A 16819-nucleotide genomic window follows, 5' to 3' on the forward strand; every position below is an offset into this window, starting at 1 on the left:
ACGGTGCGTCACACGTCATGCCGTAACAAGTTAACGCAAATTACAAGGAAATTACGCTGAAAATACGCATAGTACCTTTGAATCATGTGACCTTATATTGTTGATTATATAAGCAGTTCGTCGCGCGCGCGTTTATAGCGTGGTATCAAGAGAAACGACGGCCGCCTGTCTAGGCCAGCAATCCGAAAAGCAACTGAGTTCGTTTCCAGTATTCCTGGGAGCGTTTACTCAGAGAATTCATAGAGCTGTCTTCAAATCTCAAGGCTTCCGCCAAAGAACTAATTAGCGCGTCCAATCCACCCTGAACCTTTGACGCGGTTGTGCTAAACGCGCAGCTGAGGTATAACAAGTCAAACAGGAGCTGAATCTTGTGGTCCCGCGTAAAATCAGGCTCTAAATCTTTCTGCTCATCTTCTTCTCCTTCCTCGACATCCGCGGTATCCTGTTCAGCTTCGGCCGTTGTCGATTGCTTCGCAAGACTTGAGCTGAGGTCTGCTATGATCTGGCCAACCGTGCACAGTTTCAATTCATCCACCGCCAAAATATTCCATAGATCAGCCCCCTGTTGCTCCATTGCCACAACCAATTCTCGCAAAAACTTAAAGGCCGCTTGAGACGGCTGCGTTGGAAGCGGGGGATCCCCTTCCCAGAGTGTCCGTCCCGGGCATCTCTTTCGAGAACGGCTCAATAGCCCGGTCAACGCGGACGCGGAAACCCGAAAGGATATCTCTTGGCCAAGAATTCGGTGAAGTTTAGGTACTAAGTCTTGAGCAAAGGTAAAATTTTGCTCAGCCACTTCATTCGGAATATTACTTCGAATTGCTCGAGTAATTCGAAGGAGAAATGCGGTTTGCGTTGCACCGTGTGGTTCTTCTATCCTCTCTATGGCTCCGCTCAGAGAGGATTGCAACAATTTATATCCGTTTAGCAAAGATTCCGCGTGCTCCGTTTGCAAGAGGTGAGGGTCATCTTCCTTCAACAATCCGGTGACTGTTTCAAGGGATTCTTCGTCAACATCGTCTTCCATAATGTCCTCCCATCTTTCGCTCTTAAGGTCCTGAATCATAGTCGAACGACTACTGACGGCTGTAAGCCAAGTCTGATACACATCCAAAATTTCAAGCACATGAGAGCCCCGTCCTTGGGTCCTTTTCACTAGCTCGTGCTTAAACAAGGTGGCACCATCTGAGAAGTCCACAAAGACAAGGTCTGGGTCCCATAGCGATAATTCTAGATCATGGTTTCGAATATTCGACCAGCCGTCTAGTGTTGAAGATAATTCGTCGCCGATAAACGTGAGATCTTTGCTCTGTGCTCGAAGGATTGAAACAAGCTGATCATTGACCAAAGCGCGGATTCCTTCCAGTACCTTTATCGGACTGTGACACGGTGTAAGATTCATCACTGGCAGCCATTCGTTCAGGAGGCAGCTGCGCACAGAAAGTATTTCCTGGAAATTTTCACACTGAGCCAGCCTGACCTTTGCCTGACTAACTAGTTCTTCAAATGCTTTTATCGACCATGACTTGATGGCTTTCGCCGAAGCCTGTTTAGATATTTGATCATGCTTAATCCAAGGTGTAAAGTTCCTGATCTCCTTGGAGATCCACAATTGAACCATATCAAGTCCAAGGTCACCCATACATTGAATTTTCGGGTCATCGAGGAGAGGGTGAGACGTCAATTTCTTTAACGCATCAAAGAGCGGGCCAGATAGTATATCGGCGGTTTTCCTTAAAGTGTCCCTGTAAAGGATCAGGGCTTCCAATATACAATCACTAAGAGTGCAACTCCCTTCGATCTTGCGTTTGATTGCTTCTGACCGAACTTTATGGAAATGGCCAAGGGCATCGTCGGCAGAGGAGCTAGTAGCTAGACAGAATGCAGATAAGGATTCGATTATATCCTGAACAGAGGAGTCTAACGAAGCAAGTCGTAGATCAATACGTCTTGAAAGTGTGTATCGCAGGGGTGTTAGTTGATTCCATAGCCTCTTCACGTAGTGTGTTGCGCGCGTAGACTGCGACAGGGAGTTATGAAGCAGCCTCGAGATTACGAGGAGTTTTGCGGCGACAACTGTCGAGCCGCGTTGTCGAAGGATCCGCGAGATAGCTGACACGCAGTTGGAAAGGAGGGTCAATTGAGATGCAAACGTTCGGTCGCTCGACACTGTCGACTATCAGTCTGGATACACCCAGCATGGATAGCTTATCATTCAAACCTTTTTCCAAATTATCTTCTCGCAATCGATGCAAGCTGGCGGACTTTTGGGCAATTGTAGCAGGATTACAGCATCTCCCGACTTCAGACAAGTTTCGCTCGACTTGCTTTATCTCTTCGTTCATCTCGATGATTGTTTGCGCCGTGTCCAGAAGATCCCGGTATCTTAAACTGCAAAGAGCAAATTCAAGTCAGAATAGTGCGAGCGAAGAGTCAGATTATCATCGATAGCTTAAAATCCACCTACCCAACCAGGGATCGTAGCTTCTCTCTATTGCTGATGACATCCCGACGGAGTTCCTGTTCGATCCGCCGCACCGTGGGGATCTGATATTGGAATGCCTCCTGCCATGCTTTGAGTGAATGCGCATCTGGAGCTTCCGTCGCCATGGCGCCTGGTGTACGCCAATGCAAATCTAACACCGGATTTCAGTCAAGATAGAGCTCTATACACTGTCGAGATGGAAGCTAATGGACACCGCGTCCATCCCGGCGTCGGAAATTTGTTAAGCCGAGAATAAGATAACTTACCCACAGGTAACTTTGCTAATAGCCCTCACTAATCGTTGAACATGGTTATTGGAAGGGCTTATTCCAATTTAAATGAGGGGGAGAATGCCATGGTTTCGAGATGGCTCGGTCTATTCCGTACTTTGTACTCCGTATGTGGTTGCTAAACTATGGCCTGCATCATAGAAGCCCCTTGCTGGTCAGGAACTTTCGACCAAGTCGGAGCTGAATGAAATCAACACACACACCTAGAAAATCTCAATGTCCAATTATGAATTTGGGAAAGGGAGAATTTCGCTGCATCCTGTGCTAGCTTTACTCTAGTCATAAGAATTTTTTTTTTTTTTTTTTTGATTTGCTAACATTGGCTTGACCCAAGCCAACATTTTCTACAATGAGCGTGTTGAGAGCCTCCACACTAATTTCACCTTTTTATCAATGTGATGAATAATCTCTCAACATTGGATATATCATCCAACATCTAGATGTGTAATGAGCATACAGGAACTCATCTGAGTGAATGACCTGCACTCTCAAGCATCAACAGATAAGCCGATGGCCGTCACCAACTCATGCCAGCCAAGAGTCCCTAGCCAAATGTGGTTAGGATGGCTAGTTAGCTAGAAGTTCCTTGGCCAGTTAAGTTAACTATCTTATCTGATGTGATGGTGCACGTTGTTGATAAGATAAGCTTTTCCTTTAAGCGGGCGGCGGGCGCCATGAGCAACCGATGCGGGTAACATCTCTCGGCGGCAAGCCCGACGGAGAACAGTACGGAATTCTCTCGAAACCGTCATAGCCTCAATTTTGAGGGAGCCCTATGCGCAGTATGGATTCAAACGAGGTGCAATACGATTACCACGAGCATGGCGATGGCGTCCACGAAGTCCCACGGTGCCGCCCACTTTCGGGGATGCCTCCGCTGACCGTGCCTCAGGTCTTGCATTGCTCCTATCACTACTGGCACCCTATGTAAGTCTACATTCATTCATAAATGCTTTCCTCAAGCTAACGTGGAACACCTTTGACAACAGGTACCGTTCCATCACACCCAAAGCACGACTGATCGCTCTCTCAAACTCTTTTTTAGAGTATCTTCGTGCTGATGGTATAGTTCTCCCTCCGGATGACACTCCCGCTGTTGCAGATGATGACAGTTGGGTGTCGTCAGGGGGATACGATGACGCAGACGAAGGCCTCCCAGATCCCTCCACAGAATGGCCAGAAATCCATGCTCGAGTCAAGGCTACTATCGCAGAGTTAGGAGGCAGCGTGTCGCCGAAGTTGAACTGGAGTGCGCCGAGAGACGCGACATACATGATTCCGTCAAATCGGTTGGAATGTAAAACAGCAAATGATGTGTACTTGGTCCTGAAAAGTAGCCGTTTCATTGCCAATGACTTGGATCGTGCGTTCGAGGGGTGCTCCCGGGAGCCCGCAGGTCCGACCAAGGACCATGCCACGATAGCTAATGGAGAAAAAGTTGATCCTGGAGACTTGCACGACCAAGATATCATTCCATATCATTTGGTGCTGCGAAAATACGTAAACGTCAACCCCGCCCTGGAATTCCGCTGTTTCGTGCGGTCACGCCGCCTTATTTGCCTTTGCCAGAAATCCTTCAAGTACCAGGAGTGGGTGTATGAACTCAAAGATAAATTGCTACGATCTATTCAGGAATTCTTTGATCAACACCTGCGAGAAACTTTCCCTGACCCAGATTTTGTCTTTGACGTATACGTGCCACGAGACAGGGTCTGGCTAATGGATATCAGTCCTTTCTCACAGAAAACAGAGCCGCTACATTTTTCCTGGGATCACATACTTCGGATGGAGAAACCAGACGAGGGAGATCCACGTACCGTTCCCGAGGTGTGTATTACGAGAGCACAGGTGCGGCATCGGAGACATTCTGATAGCGGTGACGACGGGAAAACGACCCCAGAGCGGTATTTTCCCGATGACTGGGCTCGAATTGAACCGCCTGTTTCATCTTTTAAACCGGTATTTCTACTTGCACCCGCAACCGACCCAGGAGAGTTGGGCCTTTCATCGTCTGGTTATTCAATCATCAAGGAGGACAGAGTGCCCCAGGATGTCCTTGATGCGGCGGAACACCCTGGTGGAGCGACAGAGCTTTTGACCACTTGGAAAGAAGCACTTGAGAGAAGCATTAAAGCGGACGAGGAATACGAAAGTGACAATGAAAGTGAGGCATTATTTGAAGGCTCGGGAATGGACGCGACAAGGAAAGCCTAACGATCGAGCCCGCCTTCACTTTCTCATCAACGATGTATCAATAGATCAGGTACCGTCACATTTATAGTCTAAAAAGTTTATAATGGCGCCATGGAATACAAAAGTGCAAAATATCACGGAGTTCCCGGATGGTGCATGGTTGGTGCTGAATCTTTGTGTGGTCACGCAGAGCGTGGAGTTGGTGTTTTAAAAAGACGCCATTATCTATGAAATAATTTCACATGGAATATGATTGCTGTCAAAAAAGTTATCATGAAATTGCAGGCAACACTATGCACATTTAGATCCTTAAACAAAATATACGTGATCATGGTCTAGGCAGGGATATATCCGGATATATCTATCCACAGGCCTCTAAGGAACACATATGCAACCATCAAAGGATGCAAGAAGATAAAGCATAATCACAACTTGTGCTTCTTCTCACCAGACGCAATCTTCCTAAACTCCTCCTGTGGGATGCCAGCCATAAACCTGCCCATCCCCATAAACACCTCATGCACATTCTGGCGATCCAAAATCTCACGCTCATGCATCCGGATCAAACTCTTCATCTTCACCATACTATCTTGATTCAAATGCGTGCCCAGCCGTTCCTCCACCTCCTGTAACACCAGCTTCAAAAACCCATCAGAATCGTCCTGCCGCCCACTGGCCGGCTTAATCACCTTGTTGACATAGCCCGTCGACACTAGGTCCTCGATGCCAATGCGTTTGCTCATGATCAGCGCCTCGTTGGCCTTGGAAATTCCCAGGCGCTCGACCAGCGCTCTGCTGGCGCCTCCTTCGGCGACGAGGCCCAGGGAGGAGAAGGGGGTGAGGAGGAAAGTGTGGGGAGCGGCGTAGATGAAATCTCCGAAGGCGGTGAGGGCGGCAGAGAGGCCAACGGCTGGACCGTTGAGGGCGACGACGAGGATCTTGGGGTGGTTGTAGAAGGTGCGGGTTATGTCAAGGTTGTTGACGACGAAGTTGCGGGCGATCTGGCGACGGACGTCGGTGTTGCCGGTGGAAGGACGGGTGCTATGGACGTCGGCTCCACTAGGTAGACGGGAATATTGGTTAGCATGGCTGTTTTCATTGGATTGTTCTTTTGCTATTTTATCTTTGGCGGGGATGGGGGCCGTACGCGGAGAAGAAGCGGCCTCTTCCTGTCAGGATGGTGATGAAGATGTCATCGCGTTCAGCCACTTCACGCATCTTCTCTCCGAGTTCATAGTAAAGGTCTCCATTCAAGGCATTGAGCTTGGATGGCCGATTGAGTGTGATGATGGCGATGCGGCCTTGATAGGTGAGCTGGATTTCGTTTGAACCGGACATTTTGTCTTCGAAAGTCAAGTCTGTTTGGAGTCTGGACTACAGGGTCGGGGTAACTGGATGGAGAGGAGAGGACGGAAAGATAAAATAGAGGAATATATAAACTGCAATTCCTGCGATTACTCTGGTACAATGCTGAATGTCTTTCCGCGGTTAAATGTCTCCTCACTTGCTTTAGTTCGATCGATTGCGAGGGCAGATAACCGAAGCGGGTGGTTGTCTTAGCACTGATTCCCAATAATAATGTCTTGGAAACGGCCTTGAGAGAAAGTGGGGATAAAGCAGAGAACCCCTTTCAAACTTATAAGAGCTCCTTTGACCAGCCAGTCCATCCGACCCGGCACGAACAGGGCTTTTCCGCTGCGTCCTCTATCCGCTTGCTCGACGGGACTTCCATCCTGCGGAAACCAGCGAGATGCCGAGGTCCAGCTACGTATCGGATTATGTCAGCTGCAGACAGGTTTGGCGCAATCTGGAAATGAAACTAACCTAATATAGTTAGCTGGCTTGGATAGTGTTTGGTGACTAAGCATTTCTCACGTCAGCATGATCGGGGAGCTCGGAGTTCAGCGTCAAAGCTGTGGTGGGTTCCGCGAAAAAGCGTCAAGATTCAAAGAGCAAAAGACAGAAACGCAAGGAGGGAAAGACGCCAATTCGCTTTCCACAGTCGTTCACATTGTTTCGCTTTTGCGGGGTAGCTTTCTTCTGAACTACGATCTACTTCCGGAGCGCTTCCTCGCATCAATCAGCCCCTCCAACCAAAAGCCCTTCCTTAGGAACCTCGTTACGATCAAAGATCAATCCAAACCTCCCAATTCCACAAAGGAACCCAAATACAGTCCACAAGCCGCCTTGCAGAACCACGATAATGCTCTCCGCTATACTCCGCAGACTCCAAGGAGGAAACCTTGAGGTTTTCAAAGTGCGCACTGCACCACCCCCTCCGCTCCGCGAAATCCCGCAAAACTAACCATATTCCTTCTTTTCGCAGTTCGGTACATATGTCCTCTTCCCCATCGGCTGGATGTACTACTTTGGCACCAACCTCGAAGAACGCTTCTCCGTCCCCGACTTCTGGCCAAGGGAAGAGCATTCGCACAAGATTCCGCTGGAGAAAAGTGAGATCGAAGCTGAACTAGCGAGAATGGACCGGGAGAAGGAGCGGAAGCGATTACGACGCTTGGAGCTAGAAAACGCTGCTGCGGCAGCGGCGACGGCGGCAACGATGGGGGAGAGTGCCGGAGTGGAGAGGTCGTGAGGTGATGAAGACAAGGGCTGAAAGAGGGGACGAAAAGCAGCAAAAGGGAGGAAATGTGAGAAGTAGGGTATATTACTGTATTTTATATGGGCGTTCTTCTTTGCATCAGGGTATCTATTGGGGCTCTTTTTGTTTCCTTTTTCCGGATAACGGCGCGGAATACTTTTCTAGGCGCCGGCAAGTTACGTGGGAAGTGAGTATCTTCTTTCCTATCTACTCCATACTTTCCCAACTCCTATCTATATATATAATGAACGGAAAACACCAGAATTTTCATACGGCCTTTCTGTGTCTGCTTTAAAGGGTTTATGAGCTCAATCACTCGCAGTGAGAGATATTAGTGGTCAAATTATTAATATTAATTAGCCAGCCTTAGCTCTAATACCTGCATAAAACAATCAAAAACATTACCTATTAATACATTACAGAGTATATGCAAAATGGAGTGCTGGGTAGGAAAAACACCACAAATTGCTCAGAAGGAAATAAAACAGCGGCAACGCAGGCCACAACAAAAAGGACAAGACCCTGAAAAGGAAACAAGGCAACGCCTCTCATTATCTCATATCCCGTCTAAAAAAAGCAAAGGCACACCGGGTTCAGTGAAAGGAGTACATAAAAATAGTCAACAGAAAGGGACAAAGGAAACGGCTCAAGAGACTGGACTATAGTTCAGCAAGCCTCTTTGCGGTGGTCTCAGCAGCCACCTTCCCAGTGTCCACGATGACATTCTGTTGTGCTAGCATCTCAGCAGCGGGCAACGACGAGGCAGACAGATTAGCGGCTAGGCGGAGCTTGGACGATGAACCGGTGAACGGATCGCCGCCCGTCCAGTAGTACCAGACATGCTGGCAGATGGAAACAATGTGGTTCGGCAAGTAGATGTACGCAGCGGCGACGGACATGGATATTACAAGGAGCAGCAGGGTGTCTGCATCATCAACAAAGGTTAAGAAACCTGCAAAACAAGGGCGCGGGGTACAGGATCAGGGAAAGGGACGCACTGAAGATGAATTTCTCCATTGGAGTGAGCATATAGAGCGCAAAGGTGACTTCATATTGGTAATTCTTCAGCCGTAGCCAGCGAATGAACGTCGTGAATACTGAGGGCGAGGAGGATCGAGAGCGAACCATGATTGCGGACTTGGAAGAGAGCTCTCGAACGATATTTGGGCGTTCGATGAAGGAAAGGAAGATGAACAGATCAGGGGGGCGTATCGAGTGCTGAAAAGTAAAACCTCACAACCGAGCATGGGGCGAAAGTTATCGTACGACGTAGTGAGACTCTTTGGGCGGAAACGGTATATCTTCCGAAGAAAAGTGAGCCAACAAACACGTCAAAAAATAAAATAAAGACAGAAACAAGAATCGAGCAACAGCGGAATTCAGCACAGATTCACATCCTCCAGGATGAAATGAAAACTATGGAGTACACAAAGATATCAACAAAGCAAGGAAGAAACTCACCGCGACAGCTCTCGTGTCTTCACATACCTTCCCCCTCGAAGCACCATCACTATTGACGTGTTGGTGTTCGAAATCTCGCCCGCCATTGCTCAAAGCATGCGCCAAGCCTTCAGGGGCCCATCGACGCCACTCCGTAGCCACTCACCGTCTGCCCATTTTTGAGTTTGTTTGGGCCATTGCTTAGTCAGCCCTAGTCCCAGAACCACGGAACACATGCTCAGTCGAGCCGGGGCTAGGGCTAGGGCTTTTAGGTCATGTGGACTTGGCGTGTTTGTTAGTGTTGCAACGGACTAACTCATGGCTTGCTAATGATAGAATTGATAACTATGGATGGTGCGGCACCTATGACTTCTAAGCGACTATCGGTTCGATAATACCTATTCCGATCGCTCATCCTCCAAAACCATACTGGCAGCCTTCTCAGCTATCGCATAAACAGTCGCCTGGGTGTGGGCGCTGATATGCAGCGGCATGATACTCGCATCCACAACACGCAAACCCCTAACGCCATAAACACGCAATTTATCATCCACAACACCGGCTTTTGCGCCTTCGAATCCGCCCATTGCACATGTTCCAATGGCTAGAGACAACATGTAAGCTCGTTCCTGTAAAAAGGTTCCCTGGAATGCACTTACGGTGAAACTCGGTGCCGATGTTATTCCGAAGATAATCATCAATCACATCCGCATCATCATCATCATTATCCGCTTTTGCAGGGAACACCCGCCCAGCAATAACGTGGGAAAGCGGCTCGGTAGCGCATATCTTGTCTGCGAACATTTGGCCCACCTTCATCACGTCAAGATCAATCTTACCATCACCAACACAATACTGCGGGTCAATAATTGGCTTCTCGTCTACTGTAATCGGTCTAGAATCCCTCATTGGAGGGATATGCACGGAGCCCCTTGAGAAAGGATACTGCAGCATCTGGACGATCGTGGCGTACTTCTTGCCCGGTTCACCTTTGAAGGCTTTGTTCCAAATAGTCTCGCCATACCATATATACTCGATGGCTCCTAACATCTTGCCTGATAGAAATGCATCGCGCAGCCTCGTCTCACGGGCTTTTGTGGATTTCAGTATTTCAGGGCATATGCGAGTCGTAATGTCTTCAAGCTCCTCATTCGTAAGCATCCTAAATAGAGGACAGTATGCAGCTGGGCCTGGCAGGAAAGCTCTGGAAGGTTCTTCTACTTTGGGACCATCGCTGGTCTCCTCGACCTTTTGCGGCGGAAGTAAGTTCACGTCTGGGCTGTTGGAGGGCGTTCGCATCTCATATACGAAAGTAGTTACTGCAGTCTTCGTCAGCGATTGGGGACATCCGGTAAGGGGAGAAATTTACGCAAATGATCCTGAAGATTCTCTCCTACGTTCGGATTAGCCACTTTCACCGGGATGCCTGCCGCTGTAAGGATCTCGGGATTCCCAATCCCGGACAGTTCCAAAAGTTGAGGCGACTGTATGCTTCCAGCCGATAGTATAACTTCCTTGGAAGCTTTCACTATGAATTTCTCTTCACCATATCTTACCAGGGCACCCTTCGCAATCCACTCTTCGCCGTGCTTCTCGAGCGTGATTTGCTCCACTGTCGCCTCTGTTAGAAGGAACAGATTCGGACGCTGCGACACTGGTAGATAGTATCGATTCGCAGAAAAGCTCCTGGTGTACGCAGCAGGATCGAATGCGCTAATCAAGTTCCAGGCACCTGCGTTTGCGCCGGAGTAGCTCTGGCGATTCACTTCAACGCCGAGATTTTCCAGCGTTTGATGCCAGTATTTTAGTGACGGCGCAAATCGCTGAATATGGGATGTTTTCACAGGTCCCTCAATGCCATGCGATGACGCCTCGAAGTATGAATAGTTCTTCTCCTGTTCTGAAAGGCTTGGTTCATGGAAGGTTTCGCTTTTCTTAAAGGAAGGCCTAGTGCTCTGTTACTCTCAAAAGCCCCCTGTCTATTAAAAGAATGGGCAACGACGGTTAGCACGAACAGTAGATCATCCCATCCCCAGCCTTGATTTCCCATTGCTACCCAGGCATCATAGTCCTCCTTGTGCCCACGGTTCCAGACCAGGAAATTAAGAGCGCTGGAACCACCCAAGACTTTACCTCGCGGCCACGGTACTCTTTGGCCAGCGAGTCCAGGTTGTGGTTCTGTTTCGAACTGCCAATCGTACTTGGTCCCTATAGCCTCGCCGAAGAGCTCAGGTTCATTGATTAAAGGCTCGTCAAAGACCGCCGGGCCTGCTTCGATGACTGCGATCTTGAGGTGGGGTTTTTCACTCAGACGCGATGCCACCACCAGGCCGGCGGTCCCTCCGCCGATAATCAAGTAGTCAAACACCTGCGAGGCAAATTCACGCGGGTTGTTGGGAGGGATAGACATATTGGAAGTGACAGATGCGCAAGCAGAATTCTCCAAGTGTGTTCAGAAAGATAGCTGAATAGATGACAGGCCTTTGCCGTGAATTAAGGATTGATAGCTGACTGCATACACTGTAAACACTGTAAACAGTAACAAAGTCTGGTGATGTGGATTGGGGAGCTGCATGCAGCAGGGGAAGAAATCTCGTGAAATTTCCCCGCAGATGGATATTTAAACAGCCAGCGGATCAGCCCATCATTCTGGGCAGCTGACGAGACACAAGAGTCCCCGTCGCCAGTAGCTGGTTAGCTGCAGGAGGGGTGGCATGTAACCATGTGTGTAACTCCCACGATCGCCGACCGAGGCTTTTGAGACAGCATCCCTGACAGCAGAAGTGAGATCAATTGCAACAACACATCCCACTTGTGATTTAGACCACCAGTGCATGGCTAGAGGTTGAGAGCTGAAAAAAAATTGAGAACCAGCGGAAGTTGTCTGATGCCGTGAAACTCAATATTTTCTCTCACCAGCCATCTTTTTGGTATCCAGCACACCACCCTCCTCTAAAGCTTCAACCGGAGAAGAAGAAGCAGGGCGATATATGATTCCATCTACCTTGTTAGTTGGCATTTTCATCACCATCCCTCACTTGGATTTTGATCGCCCCTCTACCCAACCTATAGCAAGCCATGCCCCTCACCAAGCTGTTCACACCCATATCGCGCACCCTTGCATGGCGCGGTCTACCCGCCAGCCGACGCCCGCTGTCTTCGTCCAACGACTTGGCTGCGAAGCAGATGCCGCCACGGCCAACAATCGATGAATCGGAGATCACTGGTACCTACTTGAAGGGTTCAGGACCGGGCGGCCAGAAGATTGTAAGTAATCCTAAGTTACGCTATCTGTATTCGAGCTGAGGCACTACATCCCCCTTCGTCATTTTTGCCTTTTTCTATACCCCAATATCAGCACATTTGCTCCAGTTGCCACGAGTTATACCCACGAAGCATGTCCAAGCAACCCCATCAGACAAGTCCACTTCCCGAAACTCCCCTGAATCTGGGAAATGCGGGCATATTCCGTACATATATGCTTAAACGGCCCCCTGGCCAGCCGCCCTCTCTATGCGTAACCCACCCCCTTGCAAACCCATCCACCCAAAGCCAAAACGGAGTACATTCGTAGCTAAACAACACGTCCCCAACCCCCCTTTCCCTTTCATCTAGAACAAAACCTCCTCAGCCGTCCAACTCATCCACCTGCCCACCAACACCGTGGTAAAATCCCAAGCCACGCGATCCCGCTCGCAGAACCGCAAGATCGCGCTGCAGATCCTCGCCGAGAAGGTCGAGCTGCTGCAGAAGGGCGACGAGAGCCGCGCCGCCATCGTGGCGGAGACGAAGAGGAAGAGAAAGGCGAGTATGACGAAGAAGAGTAAGAGGAAGTACAGAGCGTTGGAGGAGAAGAAGAGGAGGGAGAAGGAGGAGGCCGAAATCTCACGAGAAGGAGAGGAAGAGGGGAGAGGGGAAGAAGCAGATGAATTGCCTAGGAGATGAGAAGAGGGTTGATTGTTGTCGTCCATTAACTGTCAATTTCTGATACGCCCTTTTTTTTTTCTTTTTTTTTGATTAGCGTGCATCGTCATGATCATGTATGTCAATTACTGTACTTTTAACTATATCACTTCTTAATATCATATTCGATCCAAATTCAAGATTGAATTAAAACGTGCTCTTGGCCTTAATCTTCCTTTCTATTGCAAAGTATTTCCATTATAAAATCTCCCTCCGTTGTTTTTTTTGCCTGCTTCACCTCGAAAGATCCATTTTTACGGCCCTTTTAACCACTCAGATAGCTCGCCAATCCAGCCTTGGCCTCCGGACTCAGTCTCTCCTGTGCAAAACTACTGATTCTTCCACCATGCTTCTTATCAGCCTCCTTCAAATACGACCCGACCCACGTGCCAAGGTTCGGTCCAACCTGCGGCCACGGATCGTTTGGAGCCTTCTTCACAGTGTTCAATTGGGTGTAGCCAGCGCCAAAGGACATATCCTCAACGTCGTTCTCCTTGATAATATCGTCTTTGGCAGCAGGAAGAGGAGGCTGGCTGACGAGATTAAGAAGTCCTTCGCAGGTGAATGCCCATCCTTTCTTGTAGCGATTCGCAAACGATTCGGAATTGGCTAACGTCTTCGTAAACGATATCAAAGCCGCTTTCCTGTCAATCGGGCGAGCCAGTTTCCGGGACTCGGGGAGGATGATGTTTAGATAGATTGGGGTGAAAACGCTGAAATGCAGTTAGATATGACAACCTTTAAAGTAAACGGCCTTTTTATAGCGAGAAATGAGCGGACCTACCTAGCCTGAATGTTTTCTGTGACCCGGATGAAGAAATCGCAGCCATAACCTTGATCATCAAGAGCCGAAATGAAGTGGTAGAATCGAACAAATCGAAGGGCGAAATTTTCCGTTTTCGCCTTTTGGAGTCGGGTCAGGAGAATCTGAATGATCGTGGGAAAGTATTTCTCTAGGATAGTACTGGTTGCATTGTGTGGTTAGCCTGCAATTAGCAACAAGGCTAGAGGGCTCTAGAAAAATTCACGTACGGAGGGAACGTCAAGATGACGTTTTCAAGAAGATCGAAGCCATAGCTCTCGTTGAGCTTGGATGACGCTAGCTTCTGGAATATACCAAGAATTGGCTCTATTTGATTGCCCTTGACAATCGCCTCGGCTCCACGAGGAAGCATGGCCGAAAGCAAGCGCACAAGTGCCGGGATGTTTCCCCGAGTCTCCCACATCGTTGGCATAAGGATCGGTGCTAGTAGATTCTGGTAGTTCCCAGGGAGTGTGTTGGACGGTTGGGCCTCAAGAAGTGCAGCTAGAAGTTGGAAGACGTATGGGATGAATTCTACGCCAACGGCTTAGTATTGATCATGATATGCCAGCTTTTGGAAAGGAATAACTTACCTTGCACATCGCTTTGCAAGACATTGACAAGAGGGGTGTAAAGGGCGGTTTCGAATTTGCTGGGCTGAGCGGGAGCGCCAAACCTTTCTCCAGAGTAAGTAAAAAAAAAAAAAACCTTAGATTTCTTTTCAGAGGGTGGTTCGTACCTGATCAGGGCTCCAAGAGCCTCAAAATGGAAGTAGTAGAATCGGGGATTGCTCGGATTTGTGCTGATGATCCCGGTTATTTTGATGAGGTGCTGTAAAATCGGGTCTACAATCGGCACCACCCCGTCCTTTATAACAATCAGAACCCTCATGATGCATCGCATCAAGAACTCATTTTCTTGGATCTTAGGAGGCGACGGGTCCTTTTCTATCAGCTGAAAGAGATGTTCCAGCAGCTGTGCCGCCAACGGTATAATTTCGCTGGCAGAAATGATGGGCTGACCTCGGTTATCGGTGAGACAGAGCACTCTCTCAAGGGCAACAGCTGCGTATGTGTACACAACGTAGACTGAAGAGCCGAGATGCTGTACCAGAAGAGGCAAAATTTCCTGCCATTGCTCCTTTGTGATTATACTTCGGAACGAGTAGAGGAATTTGATGGCATCCACCTTTAAGAGGGGATGAATACCGGTGGTTGCAACCAGGTCGGAAGCCAGATTCTTCTGGAGAAAGTCCGTAATACTGACGAGGGGATTGGTGGTAGTCACACCATGGGTGGTGGTAGCGACTCCTTTTGCTGCGATCGCTGAGAATAAGTAGATCGCGATATCTTTCGACTTCCATTGGTCTGAAGGCGACTTGGAATACTCTGCAAGATAATGGTCGCTGTATCTTATGACGATATTGGTCACCGACGCCTCAAAGTTTTCCAGCAACTGCCTTAGAAAATCGGTCGCCGCGCGTCTTCTGGTTTCGCTGTCGCCTCCTTCAAGATCTCGGCGAATGAATTCAATAGGCTCATCTTCAAACATTTCGATATCGGATTCTCGCAGGGAAACGTTCGGCAAAATGACCTTTTCGGTCACTTGACTGAGTGTTGTTTCGTTCTTGAAAGCATTCGAATGTTCGGGGAGGCGAGCAACGGAAGTCAGGAATTGAAGAGCCCTGTTGACAAGAATATCATACTTGGTGTCCTCGCCAATCGTGGTGAGAAGATTCCAAGAGCTTCCGATAAACTGGTTGACATGTGTGCCAAAGGCATCGATGTACTTTTGCACGTAGAGAACCAGCGCCTCGAAAATGCCAGCCTTCACAAACTCCAGCGGACCGGACTCCGAATCATCAGAAGTATGGAGCAGCGGGTTATCGTACGTCAAGTATTTCAAAAGTAGTGAGGAAATAGGTCCTAGGTGATCCTCGAAGATCGCCGGGAGATCTTGGCAAGAGAGATCGTAAAATAATTTGATCATCAAATTCAACTGGGAGAATGCCTGGGTGATTTTTTCCTTATCATTTCTACTTTGCTCGATATATGTGTCTAGGCTCTAGAAAAACCGCAAGTATGTTAGATCATCGCAAATTTAGGAGGTGGAATGCGGACCGAGATATATACCTCAAAGAGCGCGAGATATGGTTTACCAAACCGATCTAGGACATGGAGGATCTCGGTAAAAAGTTCATCTGAGCGGAAAAGCGGGCGCCATCGTTTAAAGATCGAGTGTGCGACCTGTAAGACACCAACATTCACAACGATATTATCCGGAGACAGCCGCGAGACGAGATCCTATTGCGCCAGGTTAGCCTGGTCCTTGAGACAAAACATTGGTCGCGACCGCACTGACGTCCACCAAAGTATCCCATCGCTGCCAGAAATCGCTATCCGCTATCACACTAACTGCTTCTCCTAGCTGGGTTTGAATCCCCGGGGGCATTGAGATCATCAGACTGATAAGCTCCTGCTTGATGGTCACGACATCTTTCTCCTGCAGTTTGTAATTGCCGTCCTCGTCCGTCCAATTCCATTTGATAAAGTTCTTGAAGTAGAGAGCGCTGGAGAGGCGAGTGTTGTAAGGGTATGAACTGTTTGCTGTGATGTGCAAGAGCTGGAGTGAATACCCGGGCTTCTTCTCTTCTTGCCTGAGGGCAGCTTCGGCTATAGTGCAACGCTAAGTTAGAACTTATCATCAAGGGGGAAAAAGGAAGGGTGTCCATTGGTGGAAGTACGGACCTTGCTTGTGCTGCCTAGGGTCCAAAGTAGCCTGAAGAAGCTGGACAATCGGTGCAAGGTCGTCCGCCATGACTCCCAGGTTGAGCTTGCCCAGCAACGTGGGGGCCTTCGGAGAGGTCAACAGGCACAGATAAGGAGGAGGGGCACAACGGCTCGCTGAGGATATATCTACAGAGACCGGTCCTCGGTTATATAGTAAACGGAAGCGCTGGTATTCCGGCAAGACGCTGCCTACACCGGGCCGCAAGTGGTTGAATTTTCCTTAAGCTTCCCTTGTCTCTCTCTGCGTCCTCTGCCGTT

General features: G+C 48.8%; 8 protein-coding genes across 8 annotated transcripts; 3 read left to right on the forward strand and 5 right to left on the reverse strand.

The window, feature by feature from the left end:
• Positions 1-73: 73 nt before the first annotated feature.
• CIMG_12530 (uncharacterized protein) lies at positions 74-2610 on the reverse strand (the record flags this gene model as incomplete). Its single annotated transcript, XM_004444658.1, has 3 exons — positions 74-2169; positions 2222-2391; positions 2468-2610. The coding sequence occupies 3 exons, from the start codon at positions 2608-2610 to the stop codon at positions 170-172; spliced, it is 2313 nt and encodes a 770-aa protein (XP_004444715.1). The 3' UTR covers positions 74-169.
• Positions 2611-3550: 940 nt separating this feature from the next.
• CIMG_10207 (cell division cycle protein 123) lies at positions 3551-5244 on the forward strand (the record flags this gene model as incomplete). The annotated part of the gene is made up of 2 exons (XM_001239184.2): positions 3551-3702; positions 3765-5244. 2 exons carry the CDS (start codon positions 3551-3553, stop codon positions 4987-4989), a joined length of 1377 nt encoding a protein of 458 aa, XP_001239185.2. The 3' UTR covers positions 4990-5244.
• Positions 5245-5250: 6 nt separating this feature from the next.
• CIMG_10208 (peroxisomal D3,D2-enoyl-CoA isomerase) lies at positions 5251-6690 on the reverse strand. Its single transcript, XM_001239185.2, has 2 exons — positions 6116-6690; positions 5251-6027 (listed from the first exon to the last, which is right to left on the reverse strand). Exons 1-2 carry the CDS (start codon positions 6304-6306, stop codon positions 5394-5396), a joined length of 825 nt encoding a protein of 274 aa, XP_001239186.1. The 5' UTR covers positions 6307-6690; the 3' UTR covers positions 5251-5393.
• Positions 6691-6890: 200 nt separating this feature from the next.
• On the forward strand, positions 6891-7978 carry CIMG_10209 (mitochondrial cytochrome c oxidase assembly factor). Its single transcript, XM_001239186.2, has 2 exons — positions 6891-7225; positions 7295-7978. Exons 1-2 carry the CDS (start codon positions 7172-7174, stop codon positions 7559-7561), a joined length of 321 nt encoding a protein of 106 aa, XP_001239187.1. The 5' UTR covers positions 6891-7171; the 3' UTR covers positions 7562-7978.
• Positions 7979-8038: 60 nt separating this feature from the next.
• CIMG_10210 (uncharacterized protein) lies at positions 8039-9049 on the reverse strand. Its single transcript, XM_001239187.2, has 3 exons — positions 9029-9049; positions 8566-8868; positions 8039-8492 (listed from the first exon to the last, which is right to left on the reverse strand). The coding sequence occupies exons 2-3, from the start codon at positions 8693-8695 to the stop codon at positions 8227-8229; spliced, it is 396 nt and encodes a 131-aa protein (XP_001239188.2). The 5' UTR covers positions 8696-8868; positions 9029-9049; the 3' UTR covers positions 8039-8226.
• A 356-nt stretch (positions 9050-9405) lies between these two features.
• Positions 9406-11824, reverse strand: CIMG_10211 (glucose oxidase; the record flags this gene model as incomplete). Its single annotated transcript, XM_001239188.2, has 4 exons — positions 11023-11824; positions 10377-10954; positions 9667-10326; positions 9406-9611 (listed from the first exon to the last, which is right to left on the reverse strand). Exons 1-4 carry the CDS (start codon positions 11415-11417, stop codon positions 9406-9408), a joined length of 1839 nt encoding a protein of 612 aa, XP_001239189.1. The 5' UTR covers positions 11418-11824.
• A 261-nt stretch (positions 11825-12085) lies between these two features.
• On the forward strand, positions 12086-12952 carry CIMG_10212 (uncharacterized protein; the record flags this gene model as incomplete). Its single annotated transcript, XM_001239189.2, has 2 exons — positions 12086-12274; positions 12623-12952. The coding sequence occupies 2 exons, from the start codon at positions 12086-12088 to the stop codon at positions 12950-12952; spliced, it is 519 nt and encodes a 172-aa protein (XP_001239190.2).
• A 140-nt stretch (positions 12953-13092) lies between these two features.
• Positions 13093-16788, reverse strand: CIMG_10213 (chromosome segregation protein Cse1). The gene is made up of 8 exons (XM_001239190.2): positions 16520-16788; positions 16134-16444; positions 15905-16075; positions 14512-15836; positions 14366-14448; positions 14003-14306; positions 13755-13934; positions 13093-13683 (listed from the first exon to the last, which is right to left on the reverse strand). The coding sequence occupies exons 1-8, from the start codon at positions 16587-16589 to the stop codon at positions 13236-13238; spliced, it is 2892 nt and encodes a 963-aa protein (XP_001239191.1). The 5' UTR covers positions 16590-16788; the 3' UTR covers positions 13093-13235.
• Between the last annotated feature and the right edge of the window lie 31 nt (positions 16789-16819).

Source organism: Coccidioides immitis, assembly GCF_000149335.2.
Source record: "Coccidioides immitis RS genomic scaffold supercont3.5, whole genome shotgun sequence".
In the NCBI taxonomy this organism is placed as follows: Eukaryota; Fungi; Ascomycota; class Eurotiomycetes; order Onygenales; family Onygenaceae; genus Coccidioides; species Coccidioides immitis.

What these genes read in the sequence shown, in the direction of transcription:
- CIMG_10209 (XM_001239186.2), top strand. Translation starts at nt 7,172, where the DNA reads ATGCTCTCCGCTATACTCCGCAGACTCCAAGGAGGAAACCTTGAGGTT. An exon ending in GAAACCTTGAGGTTTTCAAA is followed by an intron (nt 7,226 to 7,294) that starts GTGCGCACTGCA and finishes TTCTTTTCGCAG; the next exon opens with TTCGGTACATATGTCCTCTT.
- CIMG_10210 (XM_001239187.2), bottom strand. Translation starts at nt 8,695, where the DNA reads ATGGTTCGCTCTCGATCCTCCTCGCCCTCAGTATTCACGACGTTCATT. An exon ending in AATGGAGAAATTCATCTTCA is followed by an intron (nt 8,493 to 8,565) that starts GTGCGTCCCTTT and finishes TTGATGATGCAG; the next exon opens with ACACCCTGCTGCTCCTTGTA.
- CIMG_10213 (XM_001239190.2), bottom strand. Translation starts at nt 16,589, where the DNA reads ATGGCGGACGACCTTGCACCGATTGTCCAGCTTCTTCAGGCTACTTTG. An exon ending in GCTCTTGGAGCCCTGATCAG is followed by an intron (nt 14,449 to 14,511) that starts GTACGAACCACC and finishes CTCTGGAGAAAG; the next exon opens with GTTTGGCGCTCCCGCTCAGC. An exon ending in ACAGAAAACATTCAGGCTAG is followed by an intron (nt 13,684 to 13,754) that starts GTAGGTCCGCTC and finishes ACTGCATTTCAG; the next exon opens with CGTTTTCACCCCAATCTATC.
- CIMG_10208 (XM_001239185.2), bottom strand. Translation starts at nt 6,306, where the DNA reads ATGTCCGGTTCAAACGAAATCCAGCTCACCTATCAAGGCCGCATCGCC. An exon ending in AGAGGCCGCTTCTTCTCCGC is followed by an intron (nt 6,028 to 6,115) that starts GTACGGCCCCCA and finishes CCGTCTACCTAG; the next exon opens with TGGAGCCGACGTCCATAGCA.